General features: G+C 32.9%; 1 protein-coding gene across 2 annotated transcripts in view; it reads left to right on the top strand.

The window, feature by feature from the left end:
- YTHDC2 (YTH N6-methyladenosine RNA binding protein C2) overlaps nucleotides 1-26,866 on the top strand; it is a 75,974-nt gene extending 49,108 nt beyond the window's left edge. For both annotated transcript variants that reach the window (XM_070517576.1, XM_070517577.1), the window contains 11 exons: nucleotides 1,879-2,151; nucleotides 4,181-4,307; nucleotides 5,799-6,004; nucleotides 6,354-6,549; nucleotides 10,901-11,010; nucleotides 12,396-12,688; nucleotides 17,223-17,397; nucleotides 22,542-22,745; nucleotides 23,499-23,681; nucleotides 24,911-24,998; nucleotides 25,101-26,866. In XM_070517576.1, coding sequence (XP_070373677.1) covers nucleotides 1,879-2,151; nucleotides 4,181-4,307; nucleotides 5,799-6,004; nucleotides 6,354-6,549; nucleotides 10,901-11,010; nucleotides 12,396-12,688; nucleotides 17,223-17,397; nucleotides 22,542-22,745; nucleotides 23,499-23,681; nucleotides 24,911-24,991 — 1,848 coding nt within the window. In that variant the 3' untranslated portion in view covers nucleotides 24,992-24,998; nucleotides 25,101-26,866. The remainder of the gene's footprint in view (nucleotides 1-1,878; nucleotides 2,152-4,180; nucleotides 4,308-5,798; nucleotides 6,005-6,353; nucleotides 6,550-10,900; nucleotides 11,011-12,395; nucleotides 12,689-17,222; nucleotides 17,398-22,541; nucleotides 22,746-23,498; nucleotides 23,682-24,910; nucleotides 24,999-25,100) is intronic.
- The last annotated feature ends 410 nt before the right edge of the window (nucleotides 26,867-27,276 follow it).

Genomic DNA, 27,276 nt, shown 5'->3' with positions numbered 1-27,276 from the left:
TTTATGGTTAAAATGATGGGATTATATTTATTTTTGGTGTTTTCCTTCCCTTTATCTTTAATGTTATAATTAAGTGTTTGCTAACTTGTTCTGATAGAGAGCTGCAATTTTCTGATTTTGTCTACCTATTTATCTCCTTACTCAAGGCTTTGAAACCCTTTTCTTTTTTTTTCAGGTATAGGGGCCTTCTTGAGCATTTCTTGTAGGGGGAGGATCTGGGGGCAATGAACTCTCTTAGCTTTTGTTTATCTGGGAAAGTTTTTATTTCTCCGTCATATTTGAAGGATATTTTCACTGGTTAGAGTATTCTTGGCTGAAAGTTTTTGTCTTTTAGAATTTTGAATATATCATTCCACTCTCTCCTAGCCTGTAAGGTTTCTGCTGAGAAATCTGCTGAAGCCTGATATGGGTTCCTTTGTAAGTTATTTTCTTCTGCCTGGTTGCCCTTAATGTTTTTTCTTTGTTATTGACTTTAGCCAGTTTTACTACCCTATGCCTTGGAAATGGTCTTTTTATGTTGATATAGTTAGGAGATCTCTTGGCTTCTTTCACTTGTATTTCCAGCTCCTTCCCTAGGTTTGGGAAGTTCTCAGCTATTATTTCTTTGAACAAGCTTTCTGCTTCATTCTCCTCTTCTCTCTCTGGAATACCTATAATCCTTATGCTGCATTTCCAAATTGCGTTGGATATTTCTTGGAGAATTTCTTCGTTTCTTTCTACTCTTAGTTCTCTCTCCTCCTCCATCTGAAGCATTTCTATATTTGTCTCCTGAAGACTGCTGATTCACTCCTCCATAATATCAGCTATATTGTTCAGGGAGTCCAGATTTTTCTTTATCTCATCCATTGTATTTTTCATCTCCAACATTTCTGATTGGTTCTTCTTTAGAGTTTCAGTCTCTTTTGTGACAAAGTTCCTGACTTCATTGAACTTTCTATCTGTATTTTCTTGTAACTCATTGAGTTTTTTTTATGATAGGTATTTTGAATTCTCTGTCATTTAAATTATAAATTTCTGTGCCTTCAAGATTGATTTCTGGGTACTTGTCATGTTCCTTCTGGTCTGGAGATTTAATACATTTTTTCATACTGCTTTATGGCATGGGTTTGTACCTCTGCATAGTGATAGTACCTGATCACAGCTTCTACCTGCCACCACTGGGGCGGGGGGATGGAGGTCAAGAGCTGTATATTTTGAGCCTGCCATCATCTGTGGCTTGCTCACTCCAGCTGCTGGCTGCTTTTCTATCTGTGTGGCGCTATGGCTGACTGGCTGACCTGGAGTGCTGGGCTGGGGATGGGCACTCTCTTTCACCTTGCATGATCCTAGGGGCGTTCTCGTTCTGCCCTTGCTAGCTACTCTCCTTGGGTGTTGGCTTGATGAAGACACCCCCGCAACAGCTTAGGCACGTCTATATGGGGCTTTCCTACAGGCTGTGAGGGAACTTGGAGAGCAAAGGTTTTCCTGCAGATGGCCATCTCCCCCCAGTCCTTTCACAGCCACATGCAGTCCCCAGGTTGCTGCTATTTGGGAGGGAGAGGAGATTCCCCTTACCTCCTTCCACTTCCTCTGGGGTGTCCAGCTCCTCCACCTTCAGACGTATGGCTGTGTGGGTCTCTCAGACGTCTTTTGTGATATGTGAATGTCCTCTGTTGGTATATGAATGTCCTTTTCGTTGTATCTTAGAGGGGAGAGTCTAAGGGGAGAGCTCACTCTGACATGATGCTGATGTCACTTCAGCAAAATATATTTTTTATGAGATGTGGTAGCAAAAGAAAATTTACATTCTTACGTCATACTTATGGATTTTTAAGTGTGTGGTTTGATTAAACATAATTTTTGGTCATGTCAGATTCTGTTTTGTATCCTTTTGTTTAGACAATAGATGCAATGGATGCATGGGAAGATCTCACTGAACTTGGATATCATTTGGCTGACTTGCCAGTAGAACCACATCTTGGTAAAATGGTTCTGTGTGCTGTTGTTTTAAAGTGTCTGGACCCTATCCTTACAATTGCCTGCACGCTAGCCTATCGAGACCCTTTTGTCCTACCAACCCAGGCCTCTCAGAAACGTGCAGCTATGCTTTGTAGGAAACGTTTTACTGCAGGAACTTTCAGTGACCATATGGCACTTCTTAGAGCATTCCAGGTATTATTATTGTCATTTTATTTCTAAAAGTGTTGCTGGTTAAACACATTTCTGGGTCGTGTAACAAATTAAAAAAATACATATGATTTCACTAATTTTGTTATTATAAACTCACATTTTATTAATAGCCCAGAAAAATATCTTCCTAATGTTAGTATGTTAAAATTATCACAGTTTTTCTCTATTTTCTTTCATTTTCTCAATGTTCTCCTTGTAGGAATATATGTATGTTTGTATGTATATATTTATTTATACTTGTATTTATTTTTTAACTAATAGGTTTCTTATCTTCCTTATGTTTCAGACATGTCTCGACAAGGAATGCTTTAAAATTTTAGTTAAGCAACATTGTATATTCAAAGTACATAGAACAAAGCTTGAGAGAAGGTTATCTTGAATTTAGTATCTATTTATTGATTTTTAGAGTGCATCTTTTTCTTGTATGGTCAAGACACTATGCTAAGAACCTCATTTTATAAAGTGAATTCCAAAAATCGCTTAACAACCTTTTAAGATAATAGTAGTGAGAAAGTGAGGAAAGTGATAAATGGGAAAGAAAAGATAAGGAAAGTGGGACTCTGAGGAAGGGAAATGATTTAGAAATTCAGATATGTGGGGAAGAATATGTTATTTCTTGAAAAAGTAGATATGTTATTTATCCTTAAATTCTCTTGAATGTAGGCTGTGCCTACACATTTTTAAAGAGTTTCATTTTGTTTATGCAGGAAGTACTCTTTTTCAGGCATACAGGAATTTTCCAGTGCATGCAATTTAAAAAAATAATTGAACTCTCTTTTGTGGGCATTATTGAACAGTGGATGGTGCCCTGCTATTAATTGAGTGTATTAGATACCATATATTCTAGTAAATCAGTTGAGTGATAATAATTAGAGATTTTGAGTAGAATTCCTTTCTATTCTTTGCTTTTTCCCCGGCTCCTTCAAAAACAGAGAGGAGAAATTGCTGCCTTGGTCTTTCAGTTATATTGCAAAGCAAGAGATCTCATTTTCAAAGAGGAGCTTTCTTGTACTGCATATAGATGGTTTCTGGAAATCACTTTCCATTCTTAGACAGTTTAGGAGGTTGATATAGAGCTTATTTTTGGAGGACTGGAGTGTTAGAATTCTTAGATATAAATGGTGTTATGCTGGCTTAGTTGAAAACCTGCCACACTTTGGTGGAGGAAAATTAGACATATCTGCAAAGGTAAATATTTTTACGTAGCTGGTCATTTAGGTTACCTGATACTTAGTTCTCAGTGGTATTTTATTAACTTAATAGTTTCATAGCATTTGAGTATAAATTAACTAACGATAAATTTTATTTGATCATAAAGTCTTAGATTTTGTTTTTTATATTTTATTTTTTATTTTTTTTATGTAATTGACACATAATAGTAGTTTTGGGTGTACAACATAATGATACAATATTTGTGTATGTTGCAAAGTGATCACTGCAGTAAATCTAGGTAACATCCATCACCACACATAGTTACAAATTTTTTCTCTTGTGATAAGGACTTTTAAGATCTACTCTTGAGTCTGTTAACTAGACTCATTGTGGTGACCTCCTCAGAACATATACAAATGTTGAATCAGTATGTTATACACCTGAAAGTAATATAATGTTATGTGTCAATTATATCTCAATAAAAAAATAAAAGTTTATTAAAGCAAAAAAGATCTACTCCCTCAGCAACTTTCAGATACACAATACAGTGTTATTAACTACGGTCACCATGCTGAACATTACATCCCTAGGACTTATTTATTTTGTAACTGGATGTTTGTCCCTTTTGACCACCTTCACTCACTTCACCCACCCACCACCCTCTGCCTCTGGCAACCATCAGTTTGTTCTCTATATTTATGAGTTTATGAGTTTTTTAAATAAAATCTTAGATTTTATAAAATAATTTAGAGATAGAGAATTAACTTTGAGTGGTTAATGTAGTCATTTGCAGTTACTGTATTATTTAACTAGGAAGTGATCGGTAAATACATCTTGTTATGTAATTATATTTTTATAGGCATGGCAGAAAGCACGAAGTGATGGGTGGGAGCGAGCCTTTTGTGAGAAGAATTTTCTTTCGCAAGCTACCATGGAAATAATCATAGGCATGAGAACTCAGTTACTTGGTCAACTTAGAGCATCAGGTAAAGTTTTCCCCCAAAGAACCTATTTAAACCACTGAGAGTACCCTGCCCATACCTCATAGATTTCTAGTGTAAACTGATGCCATCTTATATTATTTTTAAGACATTATTACATTGTTGTATATCTTATATTCATGAACTGCTTTGTAGATGTCTGTGTGACCTCAACTTTTGTTTTTGGTTAAAAAAATGATATTGCAGAAGCTGTAGTTGAGAAATATATGAACACCTTTGGATACTGTTGACAATGAGCAATTTATAATATATTTGTTGGCAAAAATCAGTTTAGATATTGTAGTTACATTTTATTACTATTAATAAACAATTATTTAGCTCTATGAAATAGAAATTATCAAAATTTAAGTAGATTGATATGAGTGCTGGTCTTCATATTTTTGGAACATAAATAATAATCTCTTGAAGGCACTTGATTTTTTTTTTCTTAAAGAGAATGCCAGTGTTGCTATTTCATTTTAGAATTGCTTCCTTGAATTTCCCTTTGAGCAGCATAGTACATTGAAAAAATAGTCAGAAGAAAAGTACCAGGGCCTTGATTCACAAATTAGCTGATGTGTCAAAGTAATATAATTAATGAACCAGAGGATTTAGAGTTGTCTCAAATATGGGGAAATATGAAGGACTTTTGAAATTCAAGAATAATCTATATTTACTTGACTTTACTTCCAGAACTAGTGTCTGTCGTAACCAAGATGTTATCAGTACCAGTCAGAAGAATGGTTTAGGTTTTCAGCTATGATTTTAGTATGTTTCTTTTTTTTTCAATTTTAAGTATATTTTATTTAACTCATATCTAAAGTGTTATTACAATATGTAATAATATAAAACATTATTAATGTGATATTTTAAGTTTTTTTGTACTAAGTCTTTGAAATTCAGAGAGTATTTTGCATGTAAGCATATCTCAGTTAGGACTAGCCACATTTCAAGTGCTCAATAACCACATGTGACTAGTAGCTACCACGTTAGATAGCATAGATCTATATAATTGGGAAAATTATTGTTGTGGTGGGTAGAAACCTGATTCAAGCAGTCATAGTAATAATTATTTATTTTTTTATTGAGGTAACATTGGTTATAACATTATATAAATTTTGGTTTTCATTATTATATTTCAACTTCTGTATAGACTACATTGTGTTCCCAATGAAAAGTCTAGTTGCCATCCGTCACCATATATATGCGCCCCTTTTTAGTATGTTACTTATAGCAGCTTATGCAGAACTGTGTAACAAGAATGTGCATTTTTTTAAAATTCCCTAAGTCCCCGAGTGAATCTTCTACTTACTTTATCCTGAGCAAGCAAACTTCCTTAGAACATATTTTAAACTTTCCAGAGGAGATTTTCTTATTGTGGAATTTGAATATCATTCAACTTGTGTGAGTTATACAATTTTTTGTAAAAACACACAAATTTAAAAACGTATTTTGTACAATAGAAAAAAAGTTGATATGGTTTTTTCCTCTTTCCAGGTTTTGTTAGAGCGAGAGGTGGTGGTGACATTCGAGATGTTAACACAAATTCCGAGAACTGGGCTGTCGTTAAAGCTGCATTGGTGGCAGGCATGTATCCTAATTTAGTCCATGTGGACAGAGAGAATGTAGTATTGACAGGGCCAAAGGAGAAAAAAGTACGGTTCCATCCCACTTCAGTGCTCAGTCAGCCTCAATATAAAAAGGTAAAACATTTTTAATGCTCCTAGGCCTTGAAGTAAAACTAATCTGATTTAGATAGTCGAAGATCAGTGAAAAATGCTCAAATACTGACCTACTGTAAGAAATTAACTAGTTATAACTGTATAATTCAACATTGGAACAAAATTTTGATGAAATCTTAAGAGTTGGAAGAGGTAATGTGCTAAGTAGTGAGGACTTTTGTACAAACTACATGAACAATGACTTTAATTTTTGCTTGGGTACTAATATACATCATCTATTTCATTGAGGGTCTTTTTACATTTTAAAAGTATTGCCAGTAAATTAGGTGATAAATACAGTTAACAATTTTTAAATTTATTTTCCTAATAGATTCCTCCAACTAATGGTCAAGCTGCAGCAATTCAGGCATTGCCCACAGATTGGCTTATTTATGATGAAATGACCAGAGCCCATAGAATAGCTAATATTAGATGTTGTTCAGCAGTGACACCCGTCACTGTATTGGTATTCTGTGGACCAGCTAGGTTGGCAAGTAATGCTCTTCAGGAACCGTCATCCTTTCGAGGTAAATGCATTATGAGAGAAATAAAAAACATTTGAAATGAATTTTTTTCTTTTTACTATAAGAAATTATAAAAATTTATATAGTTGCAGCTCTCTTTAGGTGTATTAAAACTAATTAGAAAATACTGAAATGTACCACTGTTCTTAAACTTGATTTCTAAGGTAACTTGATATTGATGTGTGCATATTTGATTAAGCCTGCTGATGGGAAGTTTGTTTTTCTCTTCCACTTGAATTTAAATGATAGTTTAAAATAAATAAAGGTAGTTTAAAGGAAATAATTGTTTGGTGATTCAGCAAGTATTTTTTGGGCAACTGCTGTATGTCAAGTATTGTGCTAGGCATTGAGGATGTAACAGAAAACAAGATAGACAAGGTGTTTCTGTCCTCAGGAGTTTACGTGATAGTAGGGGTAAACAGCAAAAAAGTAAATAATCTGCATGGTACTATGAAGGAAATAAAGAGAACTGCCTTAGAGGTGACCTACTTTAGAAAGGGACCCTAGACAAGTTTCTCTGAGGAGAGATGTGATTTAAGCTGAGACCTTAAGTATGAGGAGAAGTCAGCTATGTGAAGATGCAGAAATAATCTCTAGGTAGAATCAGATGGCAAGGGCCAAGACTGCACTAGGAAATGATCTAGGAACTGACAGAAAGGTTATGTGATTGGGAGCATAATGATAAAGAGGAGAGTAGGGTGAGACAAAGTTGAAAGAAAGGCATGGACTTGTAAGTCATGGTAAATGCAAGGGAAGGCATTGAGGGGTTTTAAGTAAGGGAGTGACATGATGTAATTTATGTTGGAAAAGATTGTTTTGGCCACGAGAATGGATTGCTGAAGGAGCAAGAATGGAAGAAAGGAGACAGGTAGGAGGCTTTTGCAGTGGTCTCATGATGTAATGATGGCTCAGAACTACAGTGGTGGCAGCGGATATGAAGAGAAGTAGATTCAAAATTATTTTGGAGGTACTAGTTGGATTGAATGTGGATGGAGAGTGGAGGGGAGGAGTCATTCACTCTCAGGTTTTTCTCAGTGGTAGCTTGCTGAATAATTGATGCCACTTATTTGAAATTAAGAAAACTGGGAGGAGCAGGTTGTATAGGGGAGAAATCAAAAGTTCTGTGTTAGGTATGTTAAAGTTTAAGATGGCTAAGGCATCCTAAGTAAGATTTTTTTCTGAAGGCAGTTGGATTTTCATATCTGGAGCTCAGGAAAGAAGCCTGGGGCTGGGAAAACAAATTTGTGAGTCATCAGCTTGTAGATGATATTAAAGACATGAGAATGAATTTCCTAAAGTGAATGTGTAAATAGAGAAGAGGGTTCTTGACAAAATTCAGAGAAATTCTAATCATTAGAATTTGAGTAGAGGAAGAAGGAGTAGCCAGGTATTGAAGGTATATAGATTTCACAAATGTGTCGTCAGCTCTTTTGACTGTTATTCTGAGAGATTGAAAAAGATATGTACTGAAAATTCTATTTGTTCTATTTGGTGGTATGGCGATCATTGATGACCTTGACAAGAGCAGTTTCAGTGGAGTAATGGGGCCCATAGGGGATTAAGTTTGTTTAGAGAGTATAAATAGCCTGGTAAGTAACTCATGAGAATATGAATAAGGTGAGGGCATTGGTACATTGACATCTTTATCTGTGTGTCCTTTTGCTTTCATTAAATATTTTCCTTGGGATAAAATTCCTTAAAGTGTAAGTTAATTTTGATAAAAGTATATGAATATTATTTATGGTTCTTCTTCCTTATAGAGCCATATTAGGGCCATCAAGAGTGAGTTTCATTGCAACTGCACCATCATTGGGTGCTAGTGTTAAAAAAGAAATTTGCTATTTTAATAAAATATGTTATAAAATAATATATTTTTTAAAAAGTTCTTTCATTTACACTTTTAATTTTTTCCTGTCAAAAAGAAATAATTCACCGAGCATTTGTTTATATTTCCCTTTAGTTGTTTATTTCATCTTTTGCCTATTTGAATACTGATGTTTTTCTTAAAAATTTGAATTACAGCTTTATGATTTTAAAGGTTTAGTCCTTTCTCTATCATATTTAATATAATCTATTATCCTTTTTAGTTTTACATATTTTGAATTCTGTGTTTTGATTACTGTATATTCAGATTGAATATCTTTTCCTATATTAGTCACTTTCAAAGCTGGGAAAGTTTCATTCCTTCATTGACCTGATAAGTATTCTGTTTTTGTTTGTCTTTCTTTTTCTATAATTTGATTTTTAAGATATTTAATTTTCTAAACCGTGTTGAGTTGACTCTGGTTTAAAGTGTAGATCCGAGTTTTTTCTAAGGCTTTCCCCTCATCTGCACCATTTATTAAGCTTTGTGTATTCTCTTTTTAGAAAGCTTACATTATTGCGTATTACATTTGGCATCTTTATTGCATATTACCTTTGTCATTATTAAACTTTCTGTATACTTGATAACTTTAAATTTCTGCCTTTATATTACACCATCTTGTTTAGTAGTTTTGATTTTTAGTAAGTTGTAGTATCTGGTAGTGGAGGACCTACCTGTAACTCTTTGCTGCCTTTCTGTTATTAAACTATTCTTTGATAATCTTACCTGTTTTTTATAATGAATATTCAGTAGTCGTCATCTTATAACCCTTTCTGCAACCAACAATTCTTTTGTGATTTTAATTTAGTGTTTGCTTCCAGGAAATTTAGGATATTATTCTGTTTAGCCATACCTTCTATTAAATCTAGCAATATCTTTTTTTGGTAAGTTTTATAAGAGTTGGATAATATTTCTTAAGATGATTTTAAGATTTTTGTTGTTGTTCTTGAATTATTACAGTGAATGAGTTCTCTTTGTGTCATTTTCCTGCTGATCTTGTTTAATAGGAACACTACCACAAACAGTATATTTACTCTGTTGCTTTACTAAGCCCTCATTAATCCTTTGAATTTTCTATTTATTAAATTATATCACCTTCACGTGGTAATATTTTAATTTTCTACTAAAATATACTAATTTTATTGCTTTTTTATGCCTTCGGAAAACCATGTTAATTGTCCACTTTGTCTTGTTGAATTATAAAGATTTAAAGTCTAAAGTTGTACCATTAATGTTAATTTTTATTTTAATAAAAGTACTATTAAATTAAGGAAGAATTCTTCTGTTTTTAATGTTTTAAAAATGTGTTGAATTTATTAAATAGCATTTGGGCATTTCATATAATCAGAATTTGTTTAATCTATTGATGTGATATGTATGTTTTCTTAGGGAACTATCATTTCCTGCCAAGAATAAACCTTCCTTGGATTAAGGAGAATTTATTGCATTGCTGAATATTTTGCTAGCATTTTATTTAGAATTCTTATATTTGTGTTCATTAGTGGGGCTGACCTGTAGAGTTTGTGTGGTGTGTGTATGTGCATAATCAGGTATCTTTAGGTTTTATCAGGTTTAGCATTAGATTCAGATTTGTTTTGTTAAAGGAGTTGGCCATTATTTGATTCCTTGAATGTTTGAGAGAGTTGGTGTTCTGGAATTTTTTGTTGGTGTTCTTTAAGGACATCTTTAATTTCTTCCTCAAATAGTCTGGATTTTTCTCTTTCTTGTTCTTTTAGTCATTTCTTGTTCTTTCAGTTTGTTTTGTAGAAAATAATTTCTTTGAAGGTTTCAAATTTCTTCTAAAATTATGCATACTATATCTTTTTAGTTAAAACATTTTATATTAATTTTTATAATTTTATTGTCATTTCTGATTTTGTAGATAGATTGGTGCTTTCCTCTCTGTTTATTAACTTTACTAGCAGGTTGCTTTTTAGTCTTTTCAAGGAACTAGATTGTAGTTTTTACTACTATCGTTTTGTCTTATCTAATATAATTTTTTTCCTTACTATTTTCTTCTATTTTTCTTTGGGTTTTATGCTGTTTTTTCTAAGATGTATTTAAATCTATAGTTTCTCTTTTTTCTTTTTTAAGTTGAAAACTGTGAATTTATATGAGTAGTGGTTGATATATAAGGTTTTCATTTCGTTCTTTATGTTCTTAGTTTTCTTCTTCATACAGTTATTTTTAAAGATTGTGCTTCAATTTTTATGTTCTTGTCTTTTTTGTTTTGTTTTGTTGTATTGTGATTAGAGAGTGTGATCTTTACAATGTCTTTTTTTCTCTTTTTAAATACTGAGATTTAATTTGTGACCTGTTGGGTTTGGAGAACTCCCCACACAAATTATTAGTATAATCAGAAGGATTTGTATATATAGTATAGTATATCAATATACTAAATACAGAGTATCTATATTTACTTACTTTTTTTGCTATGATTATAATATGGTAAATGTGAAAATTTTTTCCTTTTAATGTTTGTTTGAACAGCGGATGGTATTCCTAATGACAGTAGTGATAGTGAAATGGAAGACAGAACTACTGCTAATTTGGCAGCTTTGAAACTTGATGAGTGGCTCAATTTCAAACTAGAGCCTGAGGTAAGCTTTGTGGTACTGTGATAAATTTCTTTCATTCAGTTAGTATGAATTGATATACAGTATGATGAAAATTGTATCTTTAATGTTGAGCTCCTAGTATTAGAGAATACAGCTTATTTTTCAGTTTTCATAGGGCCCTATTCTCTGCCCTATTGGGATTTATTCTAATAGAGAATCTGAAAAACCTAGGTGTGGCTCAATATTTAAGCGTGGTAATATCTGAGTATTTCTGTGTATATAAGAAAATATTGAGTATTGGGTACACAAGAACTCCCTTTATTTTATACAACTCTGTTTCTAAGAGAAAGATAGTGAGTTTATCCTGTTTTCTTTTTTTGTAAATCTCTGAATTGGGAAATATGAATATTTCTTTTCAAATTAAAAATTTTCTTGACAAAGCCTTCCCTTAATTCCATCGCTACTTTTAAAGACCTTTCTATAACCTTTTTTTTTTTTTTTTTTTTTTTTGCAGCTAAGCTATCAGTAGTTGACCCTGGCTAGATTTACTTTTTTATTACTCATTCATTCATTACTTCAACTTACTGTAGTCTCGCTTCCATTTCCACCAGCCTTTCACATCCCTGAACCTGTACTTTCCAAGGTTAGCATTGTCCTCCATGTTGTCAAAGCCAGCCTTGATAAATTTAACCTTTCTCTCATATTTGGCACTATTGTCCATACCTGTCTTTTTGTAATTCTGCCCTTTCCCATTTTTCTCTCCCTCCCCTCCTTCCCTGTCCCAACTTCTTGGTCACTAATTACTGTGACATTAATCTTTCCTGATTCTTCTTTCTAGAGAGGTCTCTTAGGTTCTTTCACTGACTCTTCTGTATGTGTTTGTGTGTTGAATGTTAGATGTTCTCCAGTACTGTGTTTTATTCTGCTCTTCTCACTGTCTCTGCACAGTCTCTAGGGACCTCACCTTTGTGTGTAGATTTAGTAACCATTTATGCATTGATGACTCCCACGTCTGTCTACATCTCTAGCTGAGGCCTTTCTCTGGACCTGTGAATCCAGCTGCCTTCTGGACATCATCTTTTGGATGTTCTACAGGCACTTAAAGTATGAATGGAACTAAATGTATTTTTCTTTCTTTACCCTGCTGTTACTTTTCCAGTATTAATCACACTCCACCACACATTGTTTATTGTCTCTCTCATTAGACTGTCTCATTTGATTTTGTATCTCTAGTGCCTAAAATATGGTAAATGAGAAATTTTATTTCATTCATGCAACAAAAAGAATGAAATTAGTAGTAAATTATATGATATGTAAATGCATTCTTTGGAAGCAATTGCAGACCTTAACTAATAAATAGCTGTCTTACAAGTGTAATATACATTTTGCTTTTATCTATTTGAACTGAGGAGACTATCTTATTATAGGCAGCCAGTTTATTGTTGCAGCTCAGACAGAAGTGGCACAGCTTATTTTTACGCCGAATGAGAGCTCCATCTAAACCTTGGTCTCAAGTTGATGAAGCTACCATAAGAGCCATCATAGCTGTTTTAAGCACTGAAGAACAGTCTGCAGGTTTACAACAACCATCTGGAATTGGCCAAAGGCCAAGGCCTATGTCTTCAGAAGAGCTTCCTTTGGCATCATCTTGGAGGTCAAATAATAGTAGGAAAAGTTCAGCAGATACTGAATTTTCTGATGAGTCTACTACTGCAGAAAGGTAAATTTATAACATTCCACCAAAGTGGGAGATATTTTCCCCAGGAAAATGAACTGTTCACCATAGAATCATGTGCTTATATAATAATAAAAATTGCTTTCCTGTAATCTAAGATACACAAAGAAGTTACGGTAAAAAGAGAAGAGTTTTACACTTTTAGAACATAATTCTTATAAGTTTTAAGGTAATATGACGGATTTCAAGCTACTGGTATTTGTGTGTTATTTATTAAGGACATTTTTTATAAGGAAAAACTCAAGATATTTAATGTACAGAATTCGCAAAGACAGCAACATGTTTTTATTATATATTTTAGTTAATATATGTCGAGTGACATCTTTTCTAGATACCTTACAGCAAGAAGTATTATTAGCTATGGTCATTTAAAAGAACAACCTTCCCACAAGTCTTACCTTGATATCTATATTGCTGACAAATACTTCATTCATTCATTCAGGGACACATTGAATGCCTATTATTCTTGGTGTGGGGGATATAGCAATGTACAAAACAGACAAGATCTCTTCCTTCGGAGAGTTTACAGTTTATTGAGAGGAGGCATGTAATAAATAAGTAAACAGATTTACTGTTGTGACAAAGTTTGTTACAGTTTAGCCAAGTTCTTTTTTCTTTCTATGATTTAGCAAGTAGATGTGATGTTTTTGTTTGTTATGTGATTCTAAATAATAATAAGGGAGTTCTTATATTGAATTATTTAGCTAAAAAATGTATTCTGGTAATATAATAGTTGTTATAGTGAATTGTTGGCTATGATTCAGAAATATTTCTTCTTGTTAAAGCATTTGTTATGGGGGCTGGAAGTTCAGCACATTCCACTTCAGCAGTTCAGATCCCAGGTGCAGACCAGCACCACTTGTCAGCCATGCTGTGGCAGTAACCCATATATAAAGTAGAGGAAGATTGACACAGATCTTAACTCAGGGCTAATCTTCCTCAGCAAAAAAAAAAAAAAAAAAAAGTTAGGATCAAATTTAAGTTTCTTTATATCAGTTAAAAAAAATTTTTTTTGGCCTGTTAGAATTGATAACAAAGACAACATTCTTGCCTGTGATGCTAGTTTTGGCAACATTGAAAGTGTAGAAAGAATATGATTTCATTGTTAAAAAATGGAAAATAGAAATGATGGAAGCATAAAAGATATGTGATGCTTACTGTTTTTCAAGGATCAGTTGGGGCTTTTAGTACCTTCTTTTGATCAGATTTTGCATATTTGAATGAAGCAGTAAGGCTTCATTGGTTCAGACTTCAGTTCAAGAGGAATAGTACATACTGGTTTCTAAGTCAGATATTACATTTTAGTAATAATTTATCCTGTTGCCATGAAAACTTGCTCATAATGTGCCTGTCTTCACCTTTCTTTCTGATACAGACCCTGCTGAGTGAAAGGAGAATAGTAAAAAGCACATTTTCTACTTAGATACTCTCCACTTTTTGAAAATATTTTTCTAAAAGCTTACTTGAACAATGATTGTTAAGAATGTGTGAATATGTTTCCATAGAAATTGTTGTGTGGTAGTGTTATTTCTAGACCCATCTATAAAAAAATCTGTGAGATTCATAGAGACTACATATGTGTGTGTGTATAAATGCATATGTATATATGTGTATGTGCACATAGTCACACACACATATAGGTGCACACACACATTTTAAGAAAAAAAAAGTTTTTTTCCTTTATAAAAGTAACACATACTCATTTAATAAAATTTGGAAATACAGAAGGTAATCAGAGTTAAAAAGTGTAATATTAGTTATACTTTAGGAATTGGTTATCTTATAAATTAATTTTTTCACCTATGGTACCACGATCAACCATTTTCATTTCCTTAGAGATTCAGCCTGGCACTCTTCCTTCTCTTTCCTATTGAGTAGTGGGATATAGAATTTCACCTACTTTCAGACTTTTGGTAATATTAATAAATAAAGCCTGGAGTTGATGAATCTTGGTGAGAAATAGAATGAGGACTCTTAGGAAGATTTATTTTTAAAGGGAGAAGTTGTAATCTTTGTGGGATAACTGCTTGGAGAAAAGGTATTTATAGTTAGAGTTTTCACTCTTGGATGGCAAGATACAGATTAGATAATTTCTTTTAATAAAAGCATTTTATTGAAACTTTTAAAAAATAGTTTAAGAAACCATTAAAATAATTCAAGTTGCCCATGTCCTACCCTAAAATCAAACCAATGTTTTTTTCTTGTCATTTTCTAAATAATAATTTGATGGCAGAGGACACACTTACCTTTTCTTTAAGAAAAATGAGATATAATTGGGTTCTATATTGGAACTCTTTGTTCCTCTTAAGTGAAAATTTAGGTGAAAGGGTTTATGGGAATGTTTTGGTTTTTTTTCAATGAAATATTCAGGGGAAGCCAAATGTGAGAGAGAGAAAAGCTAGAATAGAGCTCAGAGTAAAAGATCAATTTGCAAATCACAAGAGTAGACATTTAGTTCTACTGAAAACATCATTTTTATTTTAATAATGTTTTACCCTCATTGAGTTCTGTCACCTAATTTTTGGGTCAATTAGGTACCAGGGTAAGAATGATGAAATTGTAGAGGTTGTAACTAGATAACTCATTGAACTTCAATGCACAAGAGGAAAAAAAAAACCTGAAAGGTGTTTTTCACACTTCTTAGCAAGCTGTTGTTAATGATTCAGATGTACATTCGTTATATATTTTTTGTTAGTATCTTTATGCTTTAGCTATTTTATTTCATTTGTGAAAGAAATAGTCCTCGATCTAAGATATTTATTGAAGGAGGGTGGAATTGTGGGGATAGCTATTTTAACTTGTCTTGAAGCCAGACTAGTCATAATTGCAAGACTCTATAGAAGGTTAAGAATTATTGAACGCATTCTTTTTTGTTTTAAATTTATTTGTTATAAATATTGTTAAACACAGCAAAATAAATGATACCATAATGAACTCCATATCCCAGATTCCATGGTTACCAAGATTTTCACCTATTTGCTTTATCTGCCCACATTTTCTTTTTTCTCTTTTGCTTTCTTTTTTTGTTTACATAGTTCAGAGTAAATCCACACATTATGTCATTTTACCCTTCCATGTTTATTAAATATGCATCTCTTAAAGATAGAGGCATTTTTCCTGCATAATAAAAATTTAATTATCAATCCCAGTAAAATGATTGTTTCTCAATTCTCAAACTATAGGTTTATTGGAATTAGCATCCAGGGGGAGGACTCATGCATTGTGTTAGGGTGTTCTGCTTCTTGAGTCTCTCATGATCTAGAGCAGTTCCTCTGTTGGCTCTTTTGAAGAAACTAGGTCAGGGGTACTATGAGATGTACTACATTCTGGATTTGTCTCTTTGTTTCTTCCTCTCATTATTTATTGCTATACCCCATGTGTTTCATGTGAACTGGTAATTAACTCTCAGGGCTTGATTAGATCCACTGTTTTGGCAAGAATATTTTGTAAGTGGTGCTGTGACTTTATATTGCACAACTTTAGGAAGTACTCAATGTCTTTTTTTTCTTTTCTTCTGGTTGTTCACAAAGACATAGCTTTTTTTTTTTTTTTGAGGAAAATTAACGCTGAGGTAACTACTGCCAATCCTCCTCTTTTTGCTGAGGAAGACTGGCCCTGATCTAACATCCATGCCCATCTTCCTCTACTTTTATATGTGGGATGCTTGCCACAGCATGGCTTTTGCCAAGCAGTGCCATGTCGGCACCCTGGATCCAAACTGGCAAACCCCGGGCCGCCGAGAAGCGGAACGTGCGAATTTAACTGCTGTGCCACCGGGCCAGCCTCAGACATAGACTTTTTAAAAATTTATAACATTCCTGACTGCCATCTTTGCTGCATTTATTCATAGAATTTTAGAATAGAAGACTCTTACATTTTATCTAGTATAATTGTTTTTTGAACAGATAAGGAAATTAAAGCTCAGGTAAGTTGAGAGAATTGCCTAGGATCACATACCTAGTTAGTTGTAAATTTAATACTGTCCTAGAAATCTTCTTTCCTGACTCTAGTCCAGTATTATTTCCATTTTGCCATACTGTAATTTTTAGTATGCTTTTAAAATCTATTTTACTTGCCTCTAAGATATTCTCTAAAAGTAGAAGGGAAGTGGAGTGGGTGATATTTTAGTAAGGGCAATTAGCATAGATGTATTTAAATAATTTTATAGTGTTAAAAGACATTAAATATCAATATAAAGTATTACAATTGTTAAAGACCTCTCCTAAACCATCATAAAAGAGGTTAGGAATTTTGTAAGGGAATTAATACCTGAGTATTTGTTAATACTAAGTTAAAGACTTTCGTAGATTGTTTTAAATGTATTTTTACCCATTGTTTTTGTAAGTGTACCCCAATAGTCCAACTGTTTCTTCACTTTTAAATGTAATAGAAGAATGAAATTCCCTTTTTAAATAGTATTCCATAAATCATGATGTCATTGGAACTTTGGTTTGAAATGGCATCTGCTATGTTATGAACTTACGTATAACTGATCTTTGCTTCCTCCTTCTCACTCAAGAGTATTGATGAAATCTCCATCTCCAGCACTACACCCACCTCAGAAGTACAAAGATAGAGGAATTTTACATCCTAAACGAAGCGCCGATGACCGATCGGATCAGTCTTCTGTGAAGTCTGCGGACAGCAGTTACCCAAGTCCTTGTGCCAGTCCTTCTCCTCCGCCCTCAGGAAAGGTAGAGTATCTGAAGGGCGATACAGAGGGGCAGGTTTGTAGCACATCTAATGTTACGTATTTAAACAAAATTATAAAACACTTCTACTTTTTAGTTGCTAATCATGGCCTCAGTTCTAGATATAAATTCAAGCTGGCAAACTTGAGACACCTTGAGTAAGTTTTTTAGCTTTTCTTTCTTGTTAAATATTTCTAGTTATTACCATCTTGAGGTGTTTTAAAATGATCATTAACTGATGGAATATAGCTAGGCACTTCATTATTTCCATTCTGTATCTTTAGAATCTTTTTTTGTTAAAACAAATAACAAGAAGATTATCTTAAATTATTTTTAGTTTATAATTTCAGAATTGAAAACAATGGTTTCTTTCAATTGTTAATTGATTTCTCCAAATCAATGGTTATGTTAAAAAATACAAGACAGGATAGGGATAGGAAGATGGGAAATGTTGATAGGGAATTGAGAACTATGTATCTTTTTAGGAATTTGTCACATGAATGATTTCAAATGTTTAGAATATGTTTACTTTTACTTTCCCGCATTGTTAGTACCCGAGTGAGTACTTGATTAGGTTTATTTAGTTATATTCTGGCGAAAATGTCTGCTGAAACACTCTTGTTAAATAAGATGAAAAGAAATGTTTTTGTAGATTTACACCCTTAGGTTTTAGGTTTTTTATTTTTAAATATCTTTATTAAGGTATAATTTATACACAATAAAATTCACCAATTTAAACTGTACAATTCAGTGAATTGTATACAAATGTATGCAATCATATAACCATACCACAGTCATGTACTGAACATTCCCGTATTCTGTGGCTCCTGGCAACCACTGAACTGCTCTCTGTCCCTTGAGTTTTGCCTTTTTGGGAATTTCCTGTAAATGGAATAATATGTATGCAGTTTTCTGTGACTGGCTTATTTCACTTTTGAAATTCATCCGTATTATTGAGTGTATTATTAGTTTATTACTTTTTATTGTTGAATAGTATTTCATTCTTTGGATGTACCACAGTGTATTTATCTATTTACCAGCTGATGGACATTTGGATTGTTTCCACTTTTTGGCTATTATGAGTAAAGCTGCTCTAATATTCAAATACAAGTCTTTGTGTGTAAATATGTTTTCTATTCTTGAATAAATACCCAGGAGTAGGATTGTTGGGTTGTGTGGTAAGTGTACGTTTAACTTTACAAGAAATTACTCAGCTATTTTCCGAGATGGCTGTATTATTTTTCATTCCCTTCAATAATCTATGAGAGTTCCATTTGCTCTATATTCTTGACTTACTTGCCATTATTAATCTTTTTAATTGTAGCCATTCTAGTGGGTATATAGTGATATCCTATTGTAGTTTTAATTTGCATTTCCACAATGACTAATGATGTTGAGCATTTTTTCATGTGCTTTTTGCCATTCTTGCATCTTCTGTGGTGAAGTATCTGTTGAAATTTTTGTTCAACTTTTTTGGGTTGTTTATTGGTTGTTTGTCTTTTTTTATTTAGTAGTACGAATTTTTAAATTACATCCTGGATACAAGTCTTAATTGTATATGTTTTGCAGATTTTTTCTAACAGTCTGTGTTTGCATTTTCATTTTCTTAATGGTGTGTTTTGAAGAGTGAATGTTTTTAATTTTAATGAAGTCCATTTAATCTATTTTTTTCTGTTATTGTTTATGTTTTTGGTGTCCTAAGAAATCTTTGTCTAACCCAAGATTACAAAGATTTTCTTATATTTTCTTCTGGGAATTTTATAGTTGGAGCTCTTACTATTTAGGTATATGATCTATATTGAGTTAGTTTTTGTTTATAGTATGGATAGGTCAAGGATCATTTTTTGATGTTGGCCATACAGTTGTTCCAGCACCATTGTTAAAAAGATTATCCTTTTTCCATTGAATAATTACCTTGGTACCTTTATCCAAAATCAACTGACCATAAATATGTGGTCTATTTATTGGACTCTCTCCTGTTTCATTAATCACTATACTTCTCATTTTGCCAATGCTACAGTGACTTGATTATAGTAGCTTTATACTTAGTCTTGAAATCATTTACTGTTTTTTCTCCAACTCTGTTCTTCATTTTCAAAGTTGTTTTGGCTATTCTAGGTCCTTTGTACTTTCATATAAATTTTAGAAAAAGCTTGTCAATTTTTACAGAAATTTGTTTTTGTATTTTGAGTGGAATTGCATTAAATCTGTAGATTGATTTAAGGAAAATCGACAACAATTTTTAGTCTTCCAATCCTTAAGCATGGTATCTATCTGCATTTATTTAGATATTCTTTAATTTCTCTTAACAGTGTTTTGTAAAGTTCAGAGTTGAGGTATTATACTTTTTTTGTTAAATTTATCCTTAAGTATTTTATATTTTTGATTGTGCTTTTTAAAATTTTAGTTTCCAGTTTGTTGCTAGCATATAAAAATACATTTGAATTTTGTTTATTTACCCTATATCCCATGATCTTACTTCATTTATTAGTTCTATTAGCTTTTTATGTAGATTTCTCAGGATTTTCTACATGGATAATCATGTCATCTGTTAATAAAGGTAGTTTCAGTTTTTCCCTTTTCAATGTGGATGCTTCTAGCTGAAACCTCCAGTGAAATGTTTACTGAAAGTGTTGAGAGCAGACTTTTCTGCCTTGACCTTCGAGGGAAGACAGCTTTAGTTCTTTCACCATTTAGCATGATGTAACTGTGGGACATTTCCTTTAGGGTCCAGTTTGCTGAGAGGGTTTGTTATGAATAAACCCTGAATTATGCTTAATGCTTTTTTTACATCTATTGAAATGATAACACAGTTCTTTTTTTCGGTCTGTTAATATAGTGGATTTCATTGATTGACTTTCTAATGTTTATACCTCACTTGGTCATGATGTATTATCCTTTTTAAATATTGCTGGATTTGATTTTGTTCAATCAAAAATTTTGTCAAATGAGGGATCTTTGTTCATGAGGGATATTCTGTAATTCTCTTTTCTTGTGTTATCTTCGTATGGTTTTGGTATCAGAGTAATGCTGACAACCTCATAAGATTAGTTGGGAAGTGTTCCTTCCACTTCAGATTTTTGGAAGCGATGTGTAGAATTGGTATTATTTTTTCCTTAAATGTTTGGTAGAGTTTACTAGTGAAGACATTTTTATCTTTCCCTAGTGTATCTTGAATCAGTATTATGCTACTTCAGGTATAGTTTGAAAATCTTGCAGCAGTGTACTTTCATTTTACACTTCTGTCCTTTGTGTTAGTGGTTTCATACATTTTATTTCTACATGTTATAAATACCACAGTGAATTATTTTTCACTTACATAGTCAGCTATCTTTTACCAAAAGTGAGAAAAATATCTTTTATATTTACTCAATATTTACCATTTCCTGTGCTCTTTATTCTTTTATGTTGGTGAGAACTTCTATCTTGGGTCATATCCTTCTCCCTGAAAACCTTCTTTTAACATTTCTTCTAGTCCAGATCTCCTGGAAATGAATTATTTAAGCTTTGTCTGAAAAGCCTTTTTAACTTTTATTTTTGGACAGTTTGACAGTGATTTTCTTTCATTACTATAAAGATGTCACTCTGTTATCTTCTGGTTTACGTAGTTTCTGATAGAAAGTTTACTATTATTTTCATCTTTGCTTCTTTGTATATAACATCTTTTTTCCTCTATCTGCTTTTAAGATTTTCTTTTTATCACTGTTTTTCAGCAATTTGATTTTGATATGACTCGATTTGGTTCTCTTTATATTTTTTCTTCAATCTGCATATTTATAGTTTCCATCAATTTTAGAAAATTTAAGACATTTTTCTTCACATATTTTTATATCTCACCTCCTCCCCTTCCTTCTGGGACTCTGGATACACAAATGTAAGTCTACTCGATACTGTTCCTCTTCATTTTTTTCAGTCGTTTTGTCTCTTAGCTTCATTTGATATAGTTTCTATTGCTGTATCTTTAAGTTCACTGATGTTTTTATTTGTAGTATCTAATCTGCTGTGCATTCTTTCTAGTGTATTTTCACGTCAAATATTATATTTTAATTTCTAGAGTACCTTTTGGGTCTTTAAAAAATACCTTCCATTTCTTTTCTCCTCATGTTTAGTTTCCTTTACCTTCTTGAATATAGTAATAGCTACTTTAACATTCTTGTCTCCTAATTCCATCATCTGTCAGATCTGAATCTGTTCCTACTGATTAATTTTTTTCCTGGTATGGGTTATATTCTGCTGTTTCTTTATATTCTCTTAATTTTGTTTGGCTGCTAGATTTTTGTTATATTCCTTTAAATAGTGTTAGACATCGTTCTGCTCCACAGTTAAGTTAGTTGCAATCACTTTAATCCTTTCTATATTTACTTTTAAGCAATGTTAGGGTGGGTCCAGAGCAGTTTTTATTCTGGTACTAATATCATTCCAATACTAAGATGTGACCCTTCTGTTGTCTAATGCCCTAGGTATTACAGATTATTTGCATTCTAACTGGGGATAACATGAAAGATCCCCAACCGTGTGTGAACTTTGGGACTTTTTCAGTCTGCTGGTTTCCTTGGGATCTTTCCCTGGCCGGAGGTCATTTTTTCTCACTCATGTGCAGGTCAATACTTAAGCCAAAAATTTGTGGGGACTCTCTGCAGTTCCCTGGGACTTCTCTTTCCATGTAGCTTCCTTCTATCTAGTACACTGCCATGCAAATTCTAATGACCTTGGCCTCTAAACTCCAAGCTCCATCTCTGCAGTTCAGCCAGACCATTGGATTCTGTTTGTGTTTCCCTTCCCTGCACTGTAGCCTGGAAACTGTATCCAGGCAGTAAGCCTGGGCAATTTCTGTTTTGTTTTCAGACTTTGAAAGTTTATTAAAATATTTTCTGAAAGTACATTTGGAGTATAAATCAAAGTTGGTAATCCAGGATCTTTTCTTGATAATGGATTTTGAATGCTCTGAAAATGAATACTTGGTTTTGGCTCTTAACCTTGTTTTAATTCACCCTGTGAAGGTTTTCAGGCATGATAGAGCTGTTTGCATTTGTTGAGTATTTGGTAAAATATTTTGGTTTATATGTTTATGAAGATGTTATTTAATGGAGCCTGTTGATTTCGAAAGGTCAAATTACCTTTCAAGAACTTATGCAATTTTTTTATAGGGCTCAAAATCTCCTTCACCAAGACCAAACATGCCTATTCGATACTTCATAATGAAGAGTAGCAATTTGAGAAACCTTGAAATTTCTCAACAGAAGGGTATCTGGTCTACAACCCCTAGTAATGAGCGGAAGCTAAATCGAGCCTTTTGGGAAAGCAGCATGGTTTACTTGGTATTTTCTGTTCAAGGATCTGGACATTTCCAGGTGAGCCATCCTGAAACGCTAAAATGGGGTTGTTCTGGCTGCAGGTTAGCACACAGAGATAAAAACAAAAACAAACCAACCCTGGCTTTTTATTGCATCAGAATGCAAGAGTGCATTTTGCTTTACTGAGAATAAGGAATGTGCTGCGCCTCTTTAAGGGAATGATAAATAGGGGTCCCTTTGTTTTTGCCTTGTCTTACCAGAGCATCTCCAGATAAACAATTTCTCCTTCTGAAGACAGCTTTAGATTTACTATTTCTCAGGTGGATTAAAAGTAATGAGAAGCTTTACTTTTTGGTAAAATGTTTATTTAAATAGGTTAAGGAAGTTAGTATTGACAATTGAGAAACTGAGTGTGTTTCCTAACTCATCTTGACTTATTTGAATTTATAAAGTAATGAATTTATTATTTGAGATTATTATTAATTTTTGAAGTAGAAACTTAGAGATTAGATTGTATCCATTTATCATGGAATAATGTCAGTTTAGAGCTGTTGATACATTATTTAGAAAATATTTGTTCATATTTAAAATTATGTTAGAAGACTGGAATTGGTCTTTCCTCTGAAATTTGCTAATACATCTTATAAAAAACACTTAAATAGCTTATTTTTTGTTTTTGTTAGATAGCTGTTATTTTTATATTACATTTTTATCTTAAAATTTAAAAAAACCTCAGAGCTTTCTGGGATAAATTGAATTCAGACATAAAATCATCCTCACCTTCCCTCTTCCCCCTCATTTTGCCCGCAGGGATTTTCTAGGATGTCTTCTGAGATAGGAAGGGAGAAGAGCCAGGACTGGGGCTCCGCTGGCCTGGGAGGAGTGTTTAAGGTGGAGTGGATACGAAAAGAAAGTCTTCCCTTTCAGTTTGCACACCATTTACTCAATCCTTGGAATGACAACAAGAAAGTCCAGATAAGCAGAGATGGGCAGGTATACAAGGCATTTAACATTTTTTCTTTTACTTTTCTTTTTGTTTTGCTATTATTATTCAGTGATTTGTTTGAGGAGCAAATGTAAGAATACAAATTGTATATTCCATATGCACGTGGGAGGTAGTGGTTCAGATTTGTAAGAGAGCTAGTAGAACCCTACTTGCAAATGTGTCTGACAGAGCTCATTGCTTTTTTAGCATTTTGTAAATTTGCCTTCCCTCTGTCATTGCATATATAGAATCTTTCATCAGTTACTTCATGGAGGCTCTTGTTATCTTACTGACTAAAGATTTGATCAAAACTAAGTGTAATTCTGAAGTAATGTAAAGTCTAAGGATAACAGTATCTAACTTCTTTATGGCTTTAACTAATTATGTAAAACAACCTTTTTATATTTTTGTGGCTTGTTTTATTTATTTTATGTTTTGCTTTGCCTTCATGAGGCTGCTGACATGCATTTTAAACTAGTTAAGGTAAGGGAATTAACATATATATGGAATACTGGGCTAGCTGCTTTATATGAGGTAATTTCATTTAATGCATAAAATGAGTTATTAGCTCAGTTTTATGTAGGAGAAAATAGACTCAGAGAAATTAGCCTTGTTTAAGGTCACACAGCTAATAATTTATTTGAACTAGTGTGATTCCATTCAGTCACCATATGAAAAGTGTTCAGGTTCTTTTTAAATGCACGTCATATCACAAGAGAAGTATAAATGACATTCTTTTCAATTGTATAAGAATATTTTCACTTTTACTATATAATAATGATTTTGAAATAAATCTAATTCCTAACATAAGAATATTATGATATGGTCATCTAAGATAGTTTCTTGAAAAAAACTCCCAAAACATCTAATATGTTAGGTTTCACAGTAAACCGTTGGAAGTTCAAGCACAGTGATTTTGCTAAATCTCCATTAAAAACAAAATTCATTATTTCTAGATAGAAAACATTTTTAGGAGAACTCCATGGAAATCTCTCACCATTTTGTCACAAATGCTTGTGATATTTGCAGGTTAACTACAATCTTGAAGTTTGGAAGTCAGCTCTGTAAACCTTCATGCAAAGAATTAGAGCAATACATACCATATGATTTTAGCATGTTCTGGTAGAAAAGTGAAATTTAAAGTGAGTTTCTAACATTTTTATCAGTATAGATTCTGGTGATTAAAAAAGTTTAATCTAGTTCTTTTTATGTTTATTCTCGCTTTTGATTTATCTAGGAACTAGAACCTCAGGTTGGTGAACAGTTGCTGCAGTTATGGGAGCGCCTTCCATTGGGAGAAAAAAGCACAACTGATTGACACTCAGGTTATACCATGCTTCACTTTGAGTGCTGGCCATATTTGTGATCATTAGGGATGTCTCTCAGATTATTTATCTTTTCTTTTCTTTTTTTTTTTACCCTTCCAGAGTTCTTAGCTACGGAAGAACATCATGTCTGTTTATAACCACTGAATGCACTGACTTCCAAAAACTGAGATGGGGTTGTGTGTTATGAATGGGCTTTTCTGGTGTAGCGTGTTGTTTTAGAGCCACCATCTTTATATAAAAGAGAAAAGGATAACTTTAGTTTTTATAGTGGTCATAAGGAATGATTGATTATGTAATGTTTGTTAATTGTATGTTTATAATTTAATAAAATAGTAGTTTCATTATTTGACACATCAGTTATTTTAAACATTCTTAGTTTGAAGTTAAACATTTCATTTGTTTAAAACACTGACTTATAACTCTTATTTATGATTTTTTTAATGCAAAATAAATTACTTTAAGTAAGGCCTGAATATATCAATACATCTGAGCACCATTTTAGAACAGTCAGCTCTTAAGATTTATCATTAAAAAACAAACAAGCAAACAACCAAATTCTAAAAATGTCCCTTTAAAAATAGTGTGACTGATTAAGGACTATTCATTCTGCCATTTTTAACCACAAGGTACGTTAAGAAAAAAAAGGAGGGATGTTCTTTTTCTGTGATTATGAAATGCAGTAAAATCTGAAGAAAGGCAGAGTTTCTCTCGGTCTTTGATCAAATCAGATTCAGTGTTTAGTTTTATTCCTGGTCTTGCGTCTTGTAACCTGATGTGTACCATGCCCCTTCTTTCCCCCCATGGTAGAACCTTCACAAATCTCATGTGAGCACAGTAATTATGACCTCTTGTTTTGGCTTGGGAAACTTGATTTAGACAAGTTAAAAATTTAAACAAGTTATACAAGTTAAAAAAAAAGCTCAACATTTAATGGTAGCTTGATTGCTGTATGTCTTGCAAACTAAAGTCCACAAGCACCACAAATCTAAATGCCTTCTGTGTGTTTTCTAGTATTTCTTATCCTACTTATATTTTTAGATATGATTTCTCTTGTTGTGCATTTATGGTTTAATAAACAGGGGATAATTTTTTGTAACCTGTGTTAGTGCCAACTCTCATTTTTCTTTGCCATCTCAGAATTGTTTGGTTTGATCTCTTTATCACCATTGTCTATAAAGTTTCCTAAAATCCTTTTCTAAGGGAAGTAGAGATACAAGGAAAAATGCAAGAAATGCCTTGGTTACTGAGCTCTAAATATAACTAGTTTGATAGCACTTCTCATGATACATTTGGATCATTGCTGTATAACAAAAAACTAACATGAATCTAATTAAAGACAAAGAAAACTAAGTCCTCTGCTTCTGTATTTGAGAACAAAGAAGCAAAAAATCACGGGTCAACATAAAATCTTGAGAACCCTTGTACTTTCTCTGGGAAAATATTATATGTTGGTGCATTAGTTTAGAATGTCAGCTGTGATTTTTGCCTGTATTTGTAGTTGTTGGGGTTTTTTGTTTGATTGTTTTATACTTTGAGACATATCAGTAAATTGAGCCTACGTGAATTATGTTCCACTGTATGTGTATTACAGTTCTTTCGCTATTACGGCAACTTATGTTTTTCTGATAATGTATATACACATTGTTTAGGTATATATCTAGCAGTTCACGGTGTTCTAAATCTGGAAGTAAGGACTTTTAAAAAATAAAACTTGTTTTAATTTCCATCTGTTTTATAATATCAACCCTTGAATGTAAATGAGTTTGTTGATATTTAATATGAATACAATTTGAATGTAATTAAAATGCTGTTTTTGGAAGAGATGAACTTTAAATATGCTTATTAAATGAAATTCTATTAAATTATTTCTGTCTTGTTATTTCTGATACATATAATAGGACCAAGGTTACAATGATCAGCAATATCCCTTGAGATCTTAGTGAATTTCAACACTTTGAAGGATAAAAGTAAATTGATATAGAAGGTGATATTTTCATATCAGTACTCCCCTTAAAAAAATTTGCTTTATTAATACAGGGGGATGGAAAAAAATCTCGACGTGTTTTCATATAAAATCTTTTGACTATTAATATATGCAGCCATCCACCTTCTGTTCTCAGTCAGAACACTGCATTATGGTAATGTGCTATTGCATCCACTGAACAACTCAACCTCCCTCTACCAATTACAGCAGATAGGCAGTGAGGAAAGAAGAATGTCAAAAGCGTACTTCAAGAAAAGACAGTTTGAACTAAGATTTTGTTCTTAGTGACTC

Source organism: Equus asinus, chromosome 9 (genome assembly GCF_041296235.1).
Source record: "Equus asinus isolate D_3611 breed Donkey chromosome 9, EquAss-T2T_v2, whole genome shotgun sequence".
In the NCBI taxonomy this organism is placed as follows: Eukaryota; Metazoa; Chordata; class Mammalia; order Perissodactyla; family Equidae; genus Equus; species Equus asinus.
This window is presented reverse-complemented; position numbering and strand designations above follow the sequence as displayed.